The sequence below is a fragment of the Tachyglossus aculeatus genome, chromosome 20, assembly GCF_015852505.1.
Source record: "Tachyglossus aculeatus isolate mTacAcu1 chromosome 20, mTacAcu1.pri, whole genome shotgun sequence".
In the NCBI taxonomy this organism is placed as follows: domain Eukaryota; kingdom Metazoa; phylum Chordata; class Mammalia; order Monotremata; family Tachyglossidae; genus Tachyglossus; species Tachyglossus aculeatus.
In genome coordinates, this window is record NC_052085.1 from 17,410,338 (window position 1) to 17,430,573 (window position 20,236).

General features: G+C 48.0%; 1 protein-coding gene and 2 non-coding genes across 3 annotated transcripts; all 3 read left to right on the forward strand.

Annotated features, from left to right (window-relative positions):
• Positions 1 to 402: 402 nt before the first annotated feature.
• LOC119941275 (olfactory receptor 2W3-like) lies at positions 403 to 1,347 on the forward strand. Its single transcript, XM_038761655.1, has one exon. It carries the CDS (start codon positions 403 to 405, stop codon positions 1,345 to 1,347), a length of 945 nt encoding a protein of 314 aa, XP_038617583.1.
• Positions 1,348 to 13,347: 12,000 nt separating this feature from the next.
• Positions 13,348 to 13,419, forward strand: TRNAP-UGG. The gene has a single exon. It is a non-coding gene; the product is annotated as a tRNA-Pro (tRNA).
• A 6,384-nt stretch (positions 13,420 to 19,803) lies between these two features.
• Positions 19,804 to 19,875, forward strand: TRNAQ-CUG. Its single transcript has one exon. It is a non-coding gene; the product is annotated as a tRNA-Gln (tRNA).
• The last annotated feature ends 361 nt before the right edge of the window (positions 19,876 to 20,236 follow it).

Below are 20,236 nucleotides of genomic sequence, written 5' to 3' on the forward strand. Positions count from 1 at the left end.
GGGCTAGATGAAAGACAATCAGGTTGGACACGTCCCACATGGGGCGCCCACTCTTAGTCACCATTTTACAGATGAGACAACAAGCAGACACATTTCTGCCCAGAACGAGCTCACAGTCTAGAGGGGGAGACAGACATTAATATAAATAAATAGATAAATAAGTAAATAAAATGCGGATATATACATATATATGTAGATATGTATTCAATCGTTTTTACTGAGCACCTACTGTGCACAGAGCAGTGTACTAAGTGCTTGGGAGAATAGCAATAAACAGACACATTTCCTGCTCACAACGATGGGATCCAACATGCACATCTTCTCTGTTCTAGACCCCATCCTCCTGGCCCAGACTTGACCCCAGGTTGCCCTTTCCCTAGTTCTCCAGATGATGCGTGGGTGATGACCAGCCCTAACGGCAGTGACCAAGGTGACTTCATCCTGCTGGGCTTCTCCGATCAACCCCAGCTCGAGCCGGTCCTCTTCGTCGTCATCCTGGCTGCCTATGTCCTGACACTGCTGGGCAACTCGGCCATTATCCTGGTGTCCTGGGTGGACTCCCGGCTCCACACCCCCATGTACTTCTTCCTGAGCAACCTCTCCTTCCTAGACCTCTGCTTCACCACCAGCTCCATCCCGCAGCTGCTCTTCAACCTGCGGGGTCCGGTCAAGACCATCAGCTACTGGGGCTGCGCGCTTCAGCTCTTCCTGTTCCTGGGGGTCGGTGGGGTGGAGTGCTTCCTCTTGGCCGTCATGGCATACGATCGCTTCGTCGCCGTGTGCCGCCCTCTGCACTACCCTACCATCATGCACCCGCGCCTGTGCATGGGCTTGGTGTCCGTGGCGTGGGCGGGTGGACTGGCCAACTCCTTAGCCATGTCCCCGGTGACCTTTTTGCTCCCCCGCTGCGGGCGCCACGAGGTGGACCACTTCCTTTGCGAGATGCCTGCGTTGATCCACATGGCCTGCATCGACACCGCAGTGGTCGAGGGAACCGCCTTCGTCCTGGCTGTGGGCATAGTGCTGGCCCCCTTGGTCTTCATCCTGGTCACTTACGCCGCCATCGTCCATACGGTGGTGGGCATGGGGTCGATGACCGGGAGGCGCAAGGCGGCCAACACCTGCGGCTCCCACCTGACGGTGGTGTCCCTCTTCTACGGCAACATCATCTACATCTACATGCAGCCTGGCAGCGGAGGGGCTCAGAAGCAGAACAAGTTCCCGACGCTCTTCTATAACATCGTGACTCCTCTCTTCAACCCCCTCATCTACACCCTGAGGAACAAAGAGGTGAAAGGGGCCCTGAGGAAGCTCCTCGGCTTGGAACGGGACTCGAGGAAGAATTGATCCGAGCTTGGGAATGTTCTAATAATAAGAAGAATCGTACTTGTTAAGCACTTAGTCTAAGCACTAGGAACTGCTCTAAACTCTGGATCTAAACTCTAAGCTTCTCATGGACAGCAGACATGTCGGCCTGCTCTGGAGTGTTGGACTCTCCCAAACGCTTAGTAAAGTGCTCCACACACAGTCTCTAGTCTCTAGACTGTAAGCTTCCTCAAGACCTTAAACTCATTATGGGCAGGGAATGTGTGTGTCATATTGTTGTGTTGTCCTCTCCCAGTCATTTAGGATGGTGTTCTGCACTCAGTAAGTACTCAAATAATATGATCGATGGATGTCTCCAGTGCTCATATTGCATTGCAATCAACGTTGATGAAAGATCATTGTTGACTTCATTAGTTTATTTTTCCCATTTCCTGTTTCCCGTTTGCTGCTGGTATGTCAATTGAAGGGATACATTTTAGACATTAGTGTTTTCTTTTAAAAAAATAATTTCAAACGCATCAGTGATCTGATCTTCTCCTCCCAACGTACCCTTGAGGTAGGTAGATACAGAGTGTGTTCTCCCTATTTTACAGTTGAGGAAACTGATGCCCAGGGAAGTTGTGTGACTTGCCAGAGGTTTGACAGCCGGCCAATGGCAGAGCTGAAATTAAAATCCGTATATCTTGCTCCCTGGCCCTGGACTTCCTACAGTAGAGCAGCCTGCAGTCTCAATGTGGATAAAAGCATTACATTTGTCAGACTGGAAGCTCACTGTAGGCAGGGAATGTGTCTGAAATATTGTTGGGCTGTACTCTAATAATAAAGATAATGATTATGGTATTTGTGGAGTACTTACTATATGCCAGGCACTGTACTAAGCGCCGGGGTGAATACAAGCAAATAGGGTTAGTCATAGTCCCTGACCCAAACGGTGCTGACAGTCTCAATCCCTATCGTATAGAGGAGGTAACTGAGGAACAGAGAAGTGAAGGGACTTGCCCAAGGTCACAGAGCAGACAAGTGCTTATTAACAATGCTCTGCACATTATAAGTGCTCAATAAATATGATCGGTTAGAAAAGTGTCAGGGATGACTCGATCAGTCAGCCAATCATCACTGTGAGCAGGGAATATGTCTACTAACTCTGTATCAGACTATCCCAAGTGCTTAGCACAGTGCTCTGCGCGCAGTAAGCTCTTGACAAATTCCACAGACTGAAAGCTGACTGAACAATAATTGTAATAACTTTGGTGTTTGTTAACTTCCCCTCTGTGAGCTCGTTACAGGCAGGGAATGGGTCTGCTAATTCTAATGTATTATACCCTCCAAGCTCTTAGAACAGTGCTCTGCATATAGTAAATGCTCAATAAATATGGTTGATTGATTAAGCACTTACTCTGTCAACACTGTTCTAAGTGTTGGGGTAGATACAAAGCAATCAGGTCAGACAAGGTCCCTGTCCTACATGGGGCTCACATTCTACTTAGGATGGTAGAGTAGGGATTGCAGCCCCAATTTACAGGTGAGAAAACTGAGGCACAGTACGGTTAAGCCCCTTGCTCCAGGTCAGTAGGCCATGCTACTTCTCCAATAATAACAGTGGTAATAATTGAAGAGGGTATTTCATTCATATAATGATTACGGTACTTGTTAAGTGCTATGTGCCAAGCACTGTTCTCAGTGCTGGGGTAGATACAAGGTGATCAGATTGGGCACAGCCCCTGCCCCCATGGGGCTCATACTCTTAATCCTCATTTTGCAGATGAGGGATCTGAGGCCCAGAGAAGGTAAGTGACCCACCCAAGGCCACACAGCAGACGCGTAGCAGAGCCGGACTTAGAACCCGTGACTTTATGACTCCCGGGCCCTATCCACGACATTATGCCACTTCTCCTCATAGTCTCCCTTATGGTGAACCTTCCCAAGGGTGGGGATAATTCTCTTTCACAGCAATGGAGTCCTTTGCGGGATGGGATTTTTTTTTCCCTAAAAAAGAACCCAGGAGTCTGGTGCCCAGCTGGTGACGGTTGAGCAACATGAAGGGGCTGACAGTCGGGTAACTGTTGACCACAGACTGTGAAATGGCCAAGAGGAATTGATCGTTTCTTAGAGTTGTCCCAAGGAAAAGAAAGATGACAAAGCCTCCAGAGTAAAAGGCCACGATGCAGCTCACCAAGAGCAGGATGGTTTGGGTGGTCCAGGCCCCTGGCCACGTCCTGGGGGTCGGGCGGTGGGAGTGGAGATGTTGGACCCACAGGCTGTGATGGAGGAGGATGAAGATCATGTAGCCGTTGGAGCTTCACACGAGCCCCAGGAAGAGGATGTTGCGGACCGTCATGAGGGTCAGGAACAGTCCCTGGAGTGGAGACCTGATGGGTGAGTCAACATGGAACACCACACAGTAGTTGTCGTGGAACTTATTCTCTCTGCTGGTCATATTGGGAGATAAAACAATCGTCAGAAGGTGGTTGGCTTCCACCAGCAGGTTGACGAACCAGATGGAGACGCAGGCCGAGACGACGCACTTGTCCATCTGGGCTTAGAGCCGGGTCCAGAAGGAGTAGCTGGGGGTGATGGCCTGGATAGCGCCGAGAAGGCTGGTGGTACCCATGGAGGCGCCATGCGTGGTGCGGTACACTATGACCAACAGCTTACATCCAACGTCGGTCTTGACGCAGACTGACGCAGGTGCCGTCACCATAACCACGCTGGTAAGGAGCATCATTGTGTGGACCAGGGCCAGATGAGAGATGATTAGGTCCACGGGCTTTGGCTCGTGGCCCAGGGCGAGCAGGCAAACGTGAACAGTGAGAAGGAAGGAGTTCCCGATGAGTCCCACTGAATTCTGGGAAAGGAAGCACATGCCCTGGATGAGGTTGCCAGAGACCATCTCAGGTGAGCCGGGTCGAGGAATGGCGGCAAGTAGACAGGCATCAGTAGCATCAGTATAAATAAATAGAATTATAGATATATAATTTTGACTCCGGCCACACTCCACTTATCAGCTGTGTGACTTTGGGCAAGTCATTCACTTCTCTGTGCCTCAGTTACCTCATCTGTAAAATGGGAAAATACGATTGAATGAATGAATGAATGAATGAATTGTGTGGCTGGGTCGGGAGTTTGGTCGGAGTAGAAGAGAAAGCGAGAAGAGTCGAGCCAGCAGTCGAACCTGGAATCTTCTGATCCATAGTCAGACGCGTTATCCATTGCGTCCCTGGTCCCACACTCTTCTTCGTTAATGTTACAGCTTCTGGTCTAAGCACCAGGATTTCTGCAGTTCAGGACAAGTCACCATTTGTTACAGAATGTGACGGCCCTTACCACAACAAAGAAAGGTGATTTCGGGCCCTCCTAAGACAGTGCTTGGAACACAGAGGGCGTTTAATTGATATTGTTGACTGAAATAGATCCAGAGCAAGCGTGAACGGCTGTCTCCTCCCTCAAGCGACCCCAGACCCTTGGGTCCTCATCATCCTCTTCAATTTAGATCTGTTTAGATCCGAACAAGGGACTGTTCGATTATATTTGGCAGACAGAAAGTGTCCTTCTCCTTTCTTTCCTGTAATTTTCCCATTGGATCTCCTTTAATTCACTCCGTTCCCCGTCTCTCCCGCAGAGACACTCGGGAGTCCCGGCAGAACAGAGATTCCTATCAGAAGCCGGAGCTACCAGCCTCCTCGATCCTGGGTTTGCCCTGACTCGCCCAAAGTTCAGTGGTCCGCCCTATGGAGCAGCGACATGGACATAATAATAATAATATTGGTATTTGTTAAGCGCTTACTATGGAGCAAGCACTGGTCTAAGCGCTGGGATAGATACAAAGTTATCAGGTTGTCCCACGTGGGGCTCACAGTCTTAATCCCCATTTTACAGATGAGGTAACTGAGGCACAGAGAAGTGAAGTGACTTGCCCAAAGTCACACAGCTGACAAGTGGCAGAGGGGGGATTAGAACCCACGACCTCTGACTCCCAAGCCCGGGCTCTCCTCGACTAGACCTCCCTCATATCCCTCCTCCTCTCATTCTCCATGATTAATGAGATTATTTTTATCACTGAAGGAACGAGTCACAGACAGTGTTATGGTCATAAAGAAAATATGTTCCATAATGTGGAGGGTGATATTCAAACTCGGCAACAAAATTTCAATGTGTTTGCCCGGTTTCAAACCAGGGACCTTTGGCATGTTAGGCGAACGTGGTAACCACTACACTACAGAAACGATGCATTTTTATTCCACTATTACAAAATTCTTACCTATGAAACAATGCCTTATTGTGTCAGGAGAGTTTGTGTATACTGATGTATTCGATCACATTTATTGAGTGCTTACTGTGTGCAGCGCACTGTACTAAGCGCTTATGAAGTTTAGAGCTATGCCATTGAGAGGTATTCTCTTACCAGGGTTATCCATAATGGAAAGTTCTAAGCCGAAGCGTCAGATAAAATGGTTGGAAAGTGCCTGGGCTTGGGAGTCAGAGGTCACGGTTTCTAATCCCTCCTCTGCCACTTAGCCGTGTGACTTTGGGCAAGTCACTGAACTTCTCTGAGCCTCAGTTACCTCATCAGTCAAATGGGGATTAGAGCCCTACGTGGGACAACCTGATAACCTTCTATCTATCTCAGCGTTTAGAATAGTGCTTGGCACATGGTAAGAGCTTAACAAATACCATTATTATAAAGTCCATAAATGTGTTAAAACTACCAGGTGTCGATTTTATAATTTGTAAAAAAAAAGAAAAGAATATAGCTCCAGTGGCACAATCGGTTAGCGTGCGGTACTTATACGGTGGTATGAGCATGGGTAATGTTGAGGTTGTGAGTTTGGATCCTCACCTGGAGCACATTTTTGTTATTCCCCGGTTGTTTTCATTCTACCCAGTAGGATTCCTCCCTCTTCCTAATAATAATCATTCTTGTGGTACTTTTCGACTAGAAAGGTGGGACACTTAGTGAAAGGCCATCAGCATTCACTTTCTCCCTCTGGTATAAATATCCCTGTATGAAGGGTTGACCCCTGGTTCTTTTATAACCCGCTCACACGCCTATCGGTGTCTCAGACTCCATTTTTCTTCATGACAGCGGCAAGGTGGTCAACGATGAGGTTGATGCGGTAGTCAAGGTGGTATGCACATATTTATTATTCTACTTATTTTATTAATGGTGCGTATATATCTATAATTATATTTATTTATATTGATGCTATTGATGCCTGTCTACTTGTTTTGTTTGGTTGTCTGTCTCCCCCCTACTAGATTGTGAGCTCATTGTTAGGTAGGGATTGTCTCTGTAGGCGAATTGAACTTTGCAAGCGCTTAGTACAGTGCTCTACACAGTAAGATCTCAATAAATGCGACTGAATAAATGAATGAATGTCATAAGCGTCTTGATCATCGTGGCAGCAGTTTCCATTTAGAGGACAGGGCGAGGTTCACAGCCCACGGGAATCGCTACAACTTCCTATGTCTCCCTCCTCCTCCCACATTCACAGGGTCTTGCTCTGAAGCGGATGGCTCCCTTGATCTCGAGTCACGTCACTCACATTCATTCATTCATTCATTCAATCAATCATATTTATTGAGCACTTAATGTGTGCAGAGCATTGTACTAAGCGCTTGGGAAGTACAAGTCGGCAACATACAGAGACGGTCCCCACCCAACAACGGGCTCATTGTCTAGAAGGGAGAGACAGACAACAAAACAAAACATGTAGACAGGTGTCAAAATCGTTAGAACAAATAGAATTATAGCTATATGCACATTAACAAAAAATGGAATAGTAAATATGTACAAGTAAAATAAATAGAGTAATAAATCTGTACAACTATATACAAGTGCTGTGGGGAGGGGAATGAGGTAGGGAGGGGGGAATAGGGAGGAGGATAGGAAAAATTAAGTGCCCATTATGTGCAAGACATTCTAGTAGACCCTTGGAAGAGTGCAGTAAATGAAGATGACGTGGCCCCAGCTCTCAAGGAAATTACAAAGTAATGAGGGAGCCGGAAAGATACAAATCATCTGCAATTTGATGAAGGAGGAGAAAGAGTAAGGCTACCTATGTTCATAATAGAAGTGTGAACAGATCAATTCATTCATTCATTCGATCGTATTTATTGAGCGCTTACTGTGTGCAGAGCACTGTACTTAGTGCTTGGGAAGTACAAGTTGGCAACATATGGAGACGGTCCCTACCCGGAAATGAGTGACAAAACAACACAGAATGGCTTAGTTAAATCAAGTCAGGACACCTGTGTTTCAATCTGGGCTGTGCGCTTGCCCGCTGAAAATCTCGGGGCCTCAATTTCATCATCCTATCAATGTCCTCCTCTCCCTTTTCACTGTTAGCTCCATGAGAGACGGGAAATTGCCTGATTTGATTATCTTGTATCTATTTTAATGCTTAGCATAGCACTCCATTGCAATCTTCATCTCATTCTAATTCATTCATGCAATCATATTTATTGAGCGCTTACTGTGTGCAGAGCACTGTACTAAGCTCTTGGAAAGTACGATTCAGCAATAGAGACAATCCCTGCCCACAACGGGCTTACCGTCTAGAAGGGGAGAAACAGACATCAAAACAAGTAAAAAGGCATCAACAATGCTCTGCATACAGTAAGCGCTCAATAAATACGATTGATTGATTAGAAGTATAGATATATACACATCAGCCTCTCTCTGCTCCACCGCCCTTGAACCCACAAACCCCGTGTCGGGGGGTGGGAGATGGAGGCAAGAAAGAGGTTTCACCTCCGTGAGATTCACGAGTGTCTCCATGCCGGGAGAGGCCTCGGGAGCCCCGAAAGTCTGGCCAGCACGAAAACCAGAGGGAAAACGGACTGATAGATGCTAGAGGTGCGGATCTTTGGGACTCTTGCTAGAAGTGTGAGAGGTTGCAATGCTCAAACCGAGGACCAGCTGGAGGCGTCAAAGAGATGGTAAGAGAGTGTCGGGGGAAGTGTGAACTTTCCTACCTAGAACCCGAGACGTCTGTTTGGAAATAAAAACAGAAGGATTTGTTAAAGAGATGGGGAGAGAGGGTTGGGGGCAGTGTGAACTTTCCTAGCTAAGACTAGAGACGTTTATTTCGAAATAAAATTGGAAGGATTGCACTCAACGTGGGGCTGGAACCTGAGATTAAGGGTCTCATGCTCTACCGACTGAGCTAGCCAGGCAACTGAGGAGAATGGTTACAGAATAGTTTCTGCTTACCCTCTGTTGTCATATCAACATAAAGTGCTAGGTGTTTGGACGTCAGTTCCAGTGCAAGCAGGAAATGAAGGGGGTTCAGGTGGAAGCATCCATGGTCGGTGTTGGCCTCTTTGCAGAAACTTTGCTCTGGAGCCCCATCGGCCTCGACTCCTTGACCAGCCTCCTTCGGGCTGTGAATTCCAGCCGATGTCTCCAACGCAACGATTGAGGAGTAGTCGTGGGATGGGATGGGAATTAGAGGCTGTGATTGCGGGAGTCATTAGGCATGGGGGACTGTGAAAGGGGATGTCTCGGAGGTGAAAATGATCATTTCTTATGGGTACCGAAGTGGGATCATTAATTCATTATTCAATCGTGTTTATTGAGCGCTTACTGTGTGCAGAGGACTGTACTAAACGCTTGGAAAGTACAGTTCAGTAACAGAGACAATCCCTACCCAACAACGGACTCCCAGTCTAGAGGGGAGGAGATAGACATCAAAACAAGGAAACAAACATCGATAACATCAATATAAATGCATAGAATTATAGATAAATACACCTGATTAATACAATGAATAGAATAATAAATATGTACAAATATACGCAAGTGCTGTGGGGCGGGAGGGGGTAGAGTAGAGGGAGGGAGTCGGGGCGTCTTATCGGCCTGGGGTCAGGTCTCTTTTTGACTGTATTACTCCAGTTCGCCCACCACTTCAACCCTCCGTATTACAGACGATCTCTACATTCGAGCAGAACGATTGTCACGGGCCTCGTTACTATATTGTTGAGTGTCTCTTCCCCTCACCATTGAGACAGGGTGTCTCCTCCCAGATCGGGAGAAGTCTTCATTTCACATCAAACGTTTTCTCCAGTTTCATGATGGATCCGAGAGATGAAATGTCTGGAACATCTCCCATGGATTCCCCCGGTCAGTAGGAAACACTGAGAGTGGCGCTGGGATCCTCAGAAGAGCAAAACTTGGATTCCAGCAGCACTCGGGGGCTATTTGGGTGATTGGGTGATTCCTCCCCTCCCCAACGCCCCCACTACCTCTCTCTGTCCTACTCCCTTGCCCTCCCCACAGCACGTGTGTATATTTGTGCATATTTATTGCTCTATTTTATTAATGATGTGTATATATAATGCTATCTATTTTGACGGTATTGACACCTGTCTACTTGTTCTGTTTTGTTGTCTGTCTCCCCCTTCTAGACTGTGAGCCCATTGTGGGGTAGGGACTGTCTCTATATTTTGTGGAATTGTACTTTCCAAGCGCTTAGCATAGTGCTCTGCACACCGTAAGCGCTCAATAAATACGATCGAATGAATGAATTGAGTGGACAATCTCTAAAAGCTGCGACGGGAGAGATGGAAATTCCGAAGCAAAAATAGGGTTGCATAGGCTTGGAGATGTGACTAAGATCACACAATCAATATGTCGATTAATCAATCTGATTGATTAATTAATCAAACAGAAACTCCTTATCATAGGCTTTAAAGTACTCAATCACTTTGCCCCCTCCTATCTTACCTCCCTGATTTCCTCGTACACTCCAGCCCGCACTCTTTGCTCCTTTAATGCTCCTTTAACTCCTTTGCTCTCTTCCCTGAACTTCAGTCTCGTCTATCCCGCCACCACCCTCTCGCCCACGTCCTGCTTCTGGTCTGGAATGCCCTCCCTCTTCATATTCGACAGATGATCACTCTCCCCATCTTCAAAGACGTATTAAAAGCCCAGCTCCTCCAAGAGGCATTTCCAGGCTAAATCCACATTACCTCTCTTCCCACTCCTTTTGGTGTCGCCTTTGTGGATTTGCACTCTTTATTCTGCCCTCCCTCAGCCTTATGCACGAAAGCACACATCCGTAATTTACTTAATTTTTGACCGTCTCCTCCTCTAGGCTTCACGCTCGTTTTGGAGAGGGAACGCGTCTGCCAACTCTGTTATATTGTCTTCTTCCAAGCACGTAGTACAATGCTCTGCACACAGTAAGCACTTTACAAATACGATTGGTTGATTGATTGCTCTACTGATCACCGTAGTGAGTATGAGTATGAGCTGAGTGAGTATGAGCACCTACTGGGAGCAGAACACCGTACAAGGGGAAATAGAATTAGCAGACAGGATTCTTGCTTTCCTGGGATAAACAATTTAGTGGGGGAAAGGGAAACTGAAAGATATTTTAGACAGGAGGAGAGATGTGCTTGATTGGGCGAGATGAGGAGAGGCAGAAAGGATAGGGAGATGGGTTTGCATCCAGTGGCCCTGTGGGTCTCGGTATCTGTCCAACAAGGTCCTGGTCTTTTGAGGCCGAACCCGATCCTCCCCGTCTCTCCCCACGGAAGCAGCGGGGGCTGGGCTTGGGGCTTCTCCGAATCCGGGCCCAGGGCCCCTGGGCAACCTGCCCCTGAAGGTTTCCCCGTCGGGACAGATCTTTAGGAGTTACGATTGCGATTGGTCGGGGGGGCGGGCCTGCCGCTCCCGGAAGCGGGCACCTTGGGGGACGGCGGCTGGAAAAGTAAGGAATCGGTGGATCCCGCTGCCACTTGCCCGCCTCGTCGCCGGCCCGGGCGGCGGGGGCGGAGAGCGGCGAAAGGGCCGGGCTCGGCAGGCCAGAAAATACCCGCTCCACCGCTCTCCCCCCACTGCCCGCCGTGGGTGGTGCCACCGCTCATTCCCCTGCGCAGCCACCAGGGGCTCCCCGGCCCCTCGCTCCCTAGACATTCCCCTAGTGCAGCCACAAGGAGGCTCCCCGGCCCCTCGCTCCCTGGGCATTCCCCTGCGCAGCCAGCGGGGGGCGCCCCGGCCCCTCGCTACCTGTGCATTCCCCTAGCGCAGCCACAAGGGCCCCCCCGGCCCCTCGTTCCCTGTGCAGTCCCCTGCACAGCTACAAGGGGTCGCCCCGGCCACCGCCTCCACGCCGCCCTCCGGGCTTTCCCCGGCTGTTGAGGTCGGGCTCGGGGCTGGAGCGGGAGGGATAGGGCAGAGAGAAGGCCCGGTGACGCATTCGGTTTGGGTTTTCTTTCTCTTTTTGAATAACCGCGGTTGGTGGTACTAGTAATGGTGGTATTTGTTAAGCACTTGCTATGTGCCTAGAACTGTTCTAAACGCTGGGGTAGACCAGGTTGTCCCACGTGGAGCTCAGTCTTAAACCTCATTTTATAGATGATGGAACTGAAGCCCAGAGAGGGAAAGTGACTTACCCAAAGTCACACAGCTGACTAATGGCAGAGCCGGGATATCCTCTGCTCCTCCTCCTTTTGCCATCTCTCCGACTCCCTCTGCTCTACCCCCTTCCCCGTCCTAAAGCCCTTGTGTATATTTGTACATATTTATTATTCTATTTATTTTATTAATGATGTGTATAGGTCTATAATTCTCTTTATTTTGATGCTGTTGATGCCTGTCTACTTGTTTGGTTTTGTTGTCCATCTCCCCCTTTTAGACTGTGAGCCCGTTGTTGGGTAGAGTTTGTCTCTGTTGCCGAATTGTACTTTCCAAGCGCTTAGTACAGTGCTCTGCACAGAGTAAGCGCTCAATAACTGCAATTGAATGAATGAATGAAATGCAGGAGGTAAGATAAAGCTTTAGCTTGTGACGCGGTAACCGAGTGGATAAGGCAAGTGGATGCTAATCCATTGCACTCTGCCCGCATGTGGCTGAATCCCATCCTTGTCGCTGCCACTTTGTTTTCTTTCTACTTAAGCTCAGTCACACAACCCACCACCACACGTGTCCCTAAGTCACGTTTGTCTAAAGTAATTAAGACAGGGTTAGTAGAGGGTATTTCATAGACTAATGTTGGTTCTGTTGCTCAAAGTTGTCTATAATATCGCAGAGGAAAACTTGCATTTAAAATATAATTGTGATTTTTGTTAAGTGCTTAATGTGTGACAAAGCACTGTTCTAAGCGCTAGAGTAGATACAAGATACCTTGACTGAATACGTACTCTGTCCCATATAGGGTTCACAGTCAAAGCGGGAGGAAGAACCAGTAGCACTTGTTATGCACGGACTATGTGCCAAACATTGTACATTGAACTAAGCGCTGAGGTCGATGCGGGATAGCGAGGTCCCTCTGTCTAAGTAGAAGGGAGAGCAGGTATTAAATTTTCCTGATAAGTAATCTCTTACGCTGATTCCCTCCTCTTCATCCGAGGAAAAGCCTAAAGCTGGGGGGTGACCAGTGAGGAAAATGTATCTGAGAGCCAATTAAGATATTATGTTCCCTTCCCATAACAAGCCTACAGTCTACAGGGGGAGACAGACATTGAAATTAACCACATATATGTACTTATGTGCGGTGTGAACAGCAAATGCTAAAAGGGCACAGATCTACGTGTAGAGGCGATACAGAAGAGGGAGTGGGGGAAAGAAAGTTTAAATGGGGAAGGTCCTTTTGGGAAGGAAGGTGGGAGGTTAGTGAGATACGGCTTCTTGTAGAAGATACAATTTAATTTAATATAATTTAATACTGCTGTGAAGGGAGTGATGGTCTGTCGCCTACGGAGGAAGACAGTGTTCCAGGCCAGCGGGAGGACATGGGCGAGGGGTCAGCAGTGAGATAGTTGAGATCGAAATATAGAGAAATGCCCTTGTGCAGCGAGGATGAGTGACCATTGCCCAGGTCAGCGAATTGCCCAGCGTCCACACTAAGAGCTAGAAGACACCAGAAGCCTGAGGACACCTCAACCGGGGAGGAGCAGCCGGACTCCCGGGTCCGTGAGATAGCACATGAACCCAGAAGAGCTCGCAGAGACCACAGAACACAGGCACGCATCGCCGAAACCAGGTAGAGGGAAGCCTGGCTGGGTAGCTACAGGCGTGGCTCGTTGGTCTAGGGGTATGATTCTCGCTTTGGGTGTGAGAGGTCCCGGGTTCAAATCCCGGACGAGCCCGGTGTTTTTCTCTCACCTTGATTACTCGGAAGTAGCTTTAGCTTTAAATACGTGTCCTTATATTTTCCCATAGCTCCGATCCGTGAACAATGTCAGTGGTGATGTGAAGATGGCCGAGCGGTCCATTTCAATCCCACTTCTTACATCTATAGACTGTGAGCCATTGTTTGGGATTGTCTCTATTTGTAGCAGAATTGTACTTTCCAAGCGCTTAGTACAGTGCTCTGCAGACAGTAAGCGCTCAATAAATACGAATGAATGGTAGAAACAATACTGGTCTTTTCTCATTCAGGGCATTCTCTGAGAGGAAGCAGGAGAGGGCTTCGATGCAGGTGTCAGGATGGCCGAATGGTTTAAGGCCCCAGGCTCAAGTTAAAAATTCCCTTAATTCGGAATTCTGGTCTCCGACTGGAGGCGTGGGTTCGCTTCTCACTTTCCCTTTTTTAACATGCCTTTTTTTCCAAGTGGTAGGAAAAGATAGTCTTTTCTTGTGCTAGTAAACGATTTAGGGTTGCACAGGAACATTTCCTGCCCACAATGAGTGTAAAATCTAGAGGGAAGAGGAGACAAACGTTAAATAAATAAATTACAGTTATGCACATAAGTGCAACCCCACCACTATGCGACCTGGAGGGGATACAGGAAGAGGTGGGGTCAGGTGGGCACGGATGGTGAGGGCCAAGGGGTGGTATGTCCCGAGGTGACCCTTGGGTACCGGCCATCTCAAGGTCAAAAGCTATCTCGGGACCACCTGAGCCAGCAGGCTGAACTCGGAAGTGAGGGTGGGATACCGCCCCCCACGACCAAATCTGCTAGACTGACAGCCCAAGCTGGGAATACAGAAGGTGTCCCTCGCCCCCGTGCCAATCAAATTAGGTATGGAGGAGGGGGAGGGCAGAGATTGGATAGACTGAGGCCGGAAGCTGGAATGGCCTAGGGGCACAGGCAATGAATACCTGTCGCCTCTGACCTTCGGGGTCAGAACACCAGGACACGCAGCAGCAGGAACAGGGTTTGTATTGGAAGATATCTGCCTCTATCTCCCTCTGTTTCTGTCCCTCTTACTTTTTTCCCCTCTATTTTCATTTCCCTTCCCCACTTTGCCTTTACCTCTCTATTCCTGCCCCTCTATTTTTGCTTCTCCTCCACATATCTGCCACTGTCTCTGCCCTTATATTTTATCTCCTCAAAAATCTCCAGTGGCTACCAATCAATCTGCGCATCAGGCAGAAACTCCTCACCCTCGGCTTCAAGGCTGTCCATCACCTCGCCCCCTCCTACCTCACCTCCCTTCTCTCCTTCTACAGCCCAGCCCGCACCCTCCGCTCCTCTGCCGCTAATCTCCTCACCGGGCCTCGTTCTCGCCTGTCCCGCCATCGAACCCCGGCCCACGTCCTCCCCCGGGCCTGGAATGGTCTCCCTCTGCCCATCCACCAAGCTAGCGTTCTTCCTCCCTTCAAGGCCCTACTGAGAGCTCATCTCCTCCAGGAGGCCTTCCCAGACTGAGCCCCTTCCTTCCTCTCCCCCTACACCCCTCCCCATCCCCCCCACCTTACCTCCTTCCCTTCCGCACAGCACCTGTATATATGTATATATGTTTGTAAATATTTATTACTCTATTTATTTATTTATTTTACTTGTACCAATCTATTCTATTTATTTTATTTTGTTAGTATGTTTGGTTTTGTTCTCTGTCTCCCCCTTCTAGACTGTGAGCCCACTGTTGGGTAGGGACTGTCTCTATATGTTGCCAGCTTGTACTTCCCAAGCGCTTAGTACAGTGCTCTGCACACAGTAAGCACTCAATAAATACGATTGATTGATTGATTGATTGCTGTGGGGCTGAGAGGGGGCAAGAACAAACTGATGAAGTCAGAGTGGCACAGAAGAGAGTGGGAGAAGAGGAAAGGGGGGGCTTAGTCAGGGAAAGCTTCTTGGAGGAGATGGGCCTTCAAAAAGGCTTTGAACGGGGGGAGAGTCATTGTTTAGCTCGAGCCTCTTTGGTGTTTTGCTGATTTTCCCTTCGGAAAAGTTCGGATTCCATTAGGGCGAGTTCCCGAGTAGAGCGGAGATTGAGAGGAGGGCCCAGACAGAATGTGCGATTACCTTTAACTCCCCGCCCCCCTCGCAGTGCTTAGAACAGAGCTTGGCACATAGTAAGCGCTTAACAAATACTATTATTATTATTATTATCATTATTATTATTATTATCTCTCCCAGATGCCTCTTGGGCGCTCCATCAAAACCTATCTTTTCCTTCAAGATCCCAGGGCAAGCTGGAGAATCTCGCTCGAGGAATCATACATAGATCGGTCTGAAGAAAAAGGCAGGAGTGCACACTTCCTTCGACCACCTATATCTAATTCGTGATATTAGAATGACTAATATCAGCATTATGACTGAAGTTATCTCGGTTCCCTTCAATTTTAAACCAAGACAACTGGGCCAAGGGAGAAAGGGGACGACTCAAGTGTTTAAATCCAGCCATCGCTTCTATCTGGGGCTCGGATAAAAACAAAGGACACCCTGGAAAAGGAGAATTCCCTGACCGTGACGTTGAAAGTGCTGAATGCTAACCACGAGACCACAAGGGAATCGCTAGCAGTGTTTTCTATACCCTCTCATTTTGGCTTTTCAGTGTTGCATTTCTCCTTGCTTCATTTTTATTTAGATTCATAATGAAATATGAGATTTGTTAGGCACTTACTGTGTGCCAAGCACTGTTCTAAATTCTGGGATAGATGGAAGTTAATCAGGACGGAAGCAGTCCTTTGCCAACTTGGAACTCAGTCTAAGAAGGAGACCTTGAGACCCATCAGACCAACACCTTTCACCACCCCACTCGCCTCGAACTTTGCCCCATCCTCCTTCATCTACGCTCTGTTCTGTCCCTTTGTAGAAAGAAAGATCTTTCCCTCTTCTCGCTGCTTAATTCGGGTCGATTATTGGGTGCCCGAAATACCTGTGCGGACTGCCCATTTTTCAACCATCCTTTACATTCCTTCACTTCTCTGTGCCTCAGTTACCGCATCTGTAAAATGGGGATTGAGACTGTGAGCCACAGATGGGATAGGGACTGTGTCCAACCCGATTTTCTTGTATCCACTCCAGCGCTTAATATAGTGCCTGGCACGGAGTAAGCGCTTCACAAATTCCGCTATTATTGCTATTTTATTATTACTATTATTATTGTTATTATTATTCTTCACTGGTTCGGGGCTAGGGCAGGAGGTGAGGCTACCGAAGTGGAGGATCTTTGACTCTGTAAAGATCATGCCCCTGCCTCCGGGCTGGATGAACTTCTAACCAGCCAGGACCCGCTGTGAATTCACAAATCAGAAACCCCACGTCTTGCGATGGGATTGCCTTGCATGCATTCGCAGTTCAGGCAAATCGCTTTCAAATTAACCTGAACGAGGTTACCCTAGCTGCTCTCCTCCTAATTCACTCCTCTGGCCTCGGCCCCCCTGCTCTGAAATGGCGGGAAGTTGATTCACATCTCTCCGTTTCCTGACGTCAGATATTCTGGAATCAGACAAGGGAGTGAAACTGTGAGAGTCAGGAAGATAAGAGAAAGAAGCGTCAGATGGAGGCAGAGCTCCTTATCCGCCAACCCAAACCTTGTCCTCTCCCGGACTTTCCCATTACTGTAGACGGCACCATCATCCTTCCCGTCTCAAAAACCCATAACTTTGGCGTTATCCTTGACTCCGATCTCTCATTCAACCCACATATCCAATCTGTCACCAAATCCTGTCGGTCTCACCTTCACAGCATCGCTAAAATCCGCCCTTTCCTCTCCATCCAAACTGCTACCACGTTAGTACAGTAACTCATCCTACCCCGCCTAGATTACTGCATCAGCCTCCTTTCTGACCTCCCAACCTCCTGCCTCTCCCGACTCCAGCCCATACTTCACTCCACTGATGGAGTATCTTTCTACAGAAACGTTCAGGACATGTCACCATCCCACCTCAAAAATCTCCAGAGGTTGCCTATCCACCTCCGTATCAAACAAAAAGACCCCCGCCTCTTCCTGCCTCCAGCAAAGTCTGGCGATGGCACCACATTTTATGATGGAGCCCTTAGGCTGGTTCTCCCTTGGGTCTAGTTCCTTAGAAGCTGTTCCTGGTGGAAGCAGGACGTCGGTGAACAGATCTAAGAGTTTAGGGGCTCTTCGCAACGAATCTCTCCTCACTTGCAGCATCGCAATAAGGGTCCCAGAGCAGTTCCGGTCTGGGTGGGCAAGCCTGCCCTTATCTGGACCCGGATTATTCAGGAGCAGCTGCTGAATGGAGTACAAATGAGGATTCCTCTGCCATGACTCGTAGAATTCACTGGAAAATTCATGGACATGAGGTTCCATGAAGTGAAGCTAAATGCCCCAGTGGTCCCATGGTGTAATGGTTAGCATTTTGAACTTTGAATCCAGAGATCCGAGTTCAAATCTCACTGGGAACTTTGTCTTTTTTCCCCCTTCCCCAAAAGTCTGTCCACTTCTACGGAAGTCACATGGAGGTCCGTGCGGCCCCTGGCTATAACAGCGATAAGAAAAAAATAGCCAATGGCGATCAGGGCTGGAAAAACGTCTGTTTGACTAAAAACAGCAAAAACTCCCTCTTTGGAAGAAGGCTTCTTTGCTTTACCAAATAAAGACGGTATCTTTCTTTAGTCTCTCCTTCCCCACTTCGGTCCTAGTGGAAGGGGACAGAGGAAAGGAGCGAGCTCCTGGCCGGGAATTGTCGGATTTGGGCAAACAGGTAGGGAGTGAGCCAGTAAAGGTCCTGGGGGAAAAAGTGAGGAAATGAGGACTCCAAACCAGACTTGCCCGAGGAAGGTCACTGAGGTCCCTCTGGGCTGATCGGAATGACTCTCCTGAAAGGTGAACACCAAAAGACACAGTCCATATGGCAGAAGCTCATGCGGGGACGGAAGGGGTAAGATAATTATGGTAATCGATAACTGTGTTATTAATTAAGCGTTTGCCCGTTGCCAAGCACTATGTCGAATGCTGTCGCAGAGAGGAGGGAAGATGGTAAAAAATAACGATTCAGAAGCTAATGAGATACAAACTCATGAAGACAGGTTGATAACAACAGAATTCTCACTCTAACATCGCTAAAATCCACCCATTCCTCTCCATCCAACCTGCCAACACGTTAATCCAAACTCTTCTCCTATCCCGCCCTGATTACTCTATCAGCCTCCTTGCTGATCTCCCTGCCTCATCTGTAAAATAGGGATTAAAAGTGTGAGCTCCACGTGGGACAAACTTATTACCCTGTATCCACCCCAGCGCTTAGAACAGTGATTGGCACATAGTAAGTGCTAAACAAATACCATAATTATTATTATTAGCACTCCTGTCCATACTACACTCTGCGGAGGATCATTTTTCTACAAAAGCGTTCAGGACATGTTTCCCCACTCCCAAGAACCTCCAGCGGTTACCCATCCACTTCCGCATCAAACAGAAACTTCTTAGCATCGGCTTTGAAGCACTCAATCAATGTAGATCGGGTTTTGTTCTATTTGTTTTTGTATAGATCACGGTTTGCACAAAAGGGGAAAAGTTAAGTATTATTGTTACTGGTACTACGACTAATATTACTACCACTATTACATATTATAATCATCACAGTAAGCGCTCAATAAATACGATTGAGTGAATTGACTCATCATCATCATCATTATGCTTCCTATTTCATATTTTGCTTTTTATGAAAGTTACCATAATGATAGTGATATTAATGTGACAATGCTAATATATCTATTACTATGACTGTGCGCCTCCTAGGAATGACCTCTACCCTTTCCTCTGGGGAACTGAACACCAAAATCATTGGTGCCGGAGCAATCAAACCCGACAGGCCCGATGGGCTCTTCCCCAATTTTAAGGAAGAAAAGAATGGCGACTCTAGTGGGATTCAAACCCACAACCTCTGAATTGCCTCCTCTACTCTTTGAGTCCCATGCTCTAGCCACTGCTCCACAGAACCAGCTGTGAAGTATAATTTCCCATCAGCTCTATCTTTGGGATTGGGAAATACAGTTTTTCTGTTTTCCTGCCCATCCAGAAAAGAAGTTTCCGGCGAGTTTTTAATCCCGTGGCCTACCTGGATTCTCTATTCTAGTCCTGCGGCCTCCCAACGTCAGGCCTCAGAGGAATTTCGGGGATTTTCCAGGTGTGGAGGCTCCAGACGGTGCTGAGCCCTCCAGTAGAGGAAAGGTCAGCCATCGAATGTCGGGGAAGCCACTGAGGCCCGCCTTAAAACACTTTTTTTCCTAGGTAACCCCAGTGGAATTCAGGATGCAAATGCTTCTATCACAAAACGAATGTACCACACTACATTCAGATAAGTTATGACATAAATCACCAGTAAGGGCCCCATGGTGTAATGGTTAGCACTCTGGACTCTGAATCCAGCGATCCGAGTTCAAATCTCGGTGGGACCTTAAGCTTTTTTTCTTCCTTATATCCCGATCTGCTTCTTTCACGACGGAGTCCCACTCCTTCCGTGCCCAGAACTTCCTGACGAGTCACTTTGGTTGTTTGAAGGGTGCAGCTTACACCTTGCGTGAGTAACTCTTAAAACTTAGTGCCCTTCGGCACATATCGCTTCCTGTGATCGCAACCAGCTAGACAGACAAGCTCCAAGCAAAGACCAAATGCTGACATACCAGCAGGGGCTCCAGACGAAGCACCTTTTAAGAATCTAACACAAAGGAACTGTAATTGATAGATTAGGATAATTAGGCGGAAGAAACTCTACGTGACGATCAACAAGTATAGTATAAAACGCTGGGGAAAACGCCT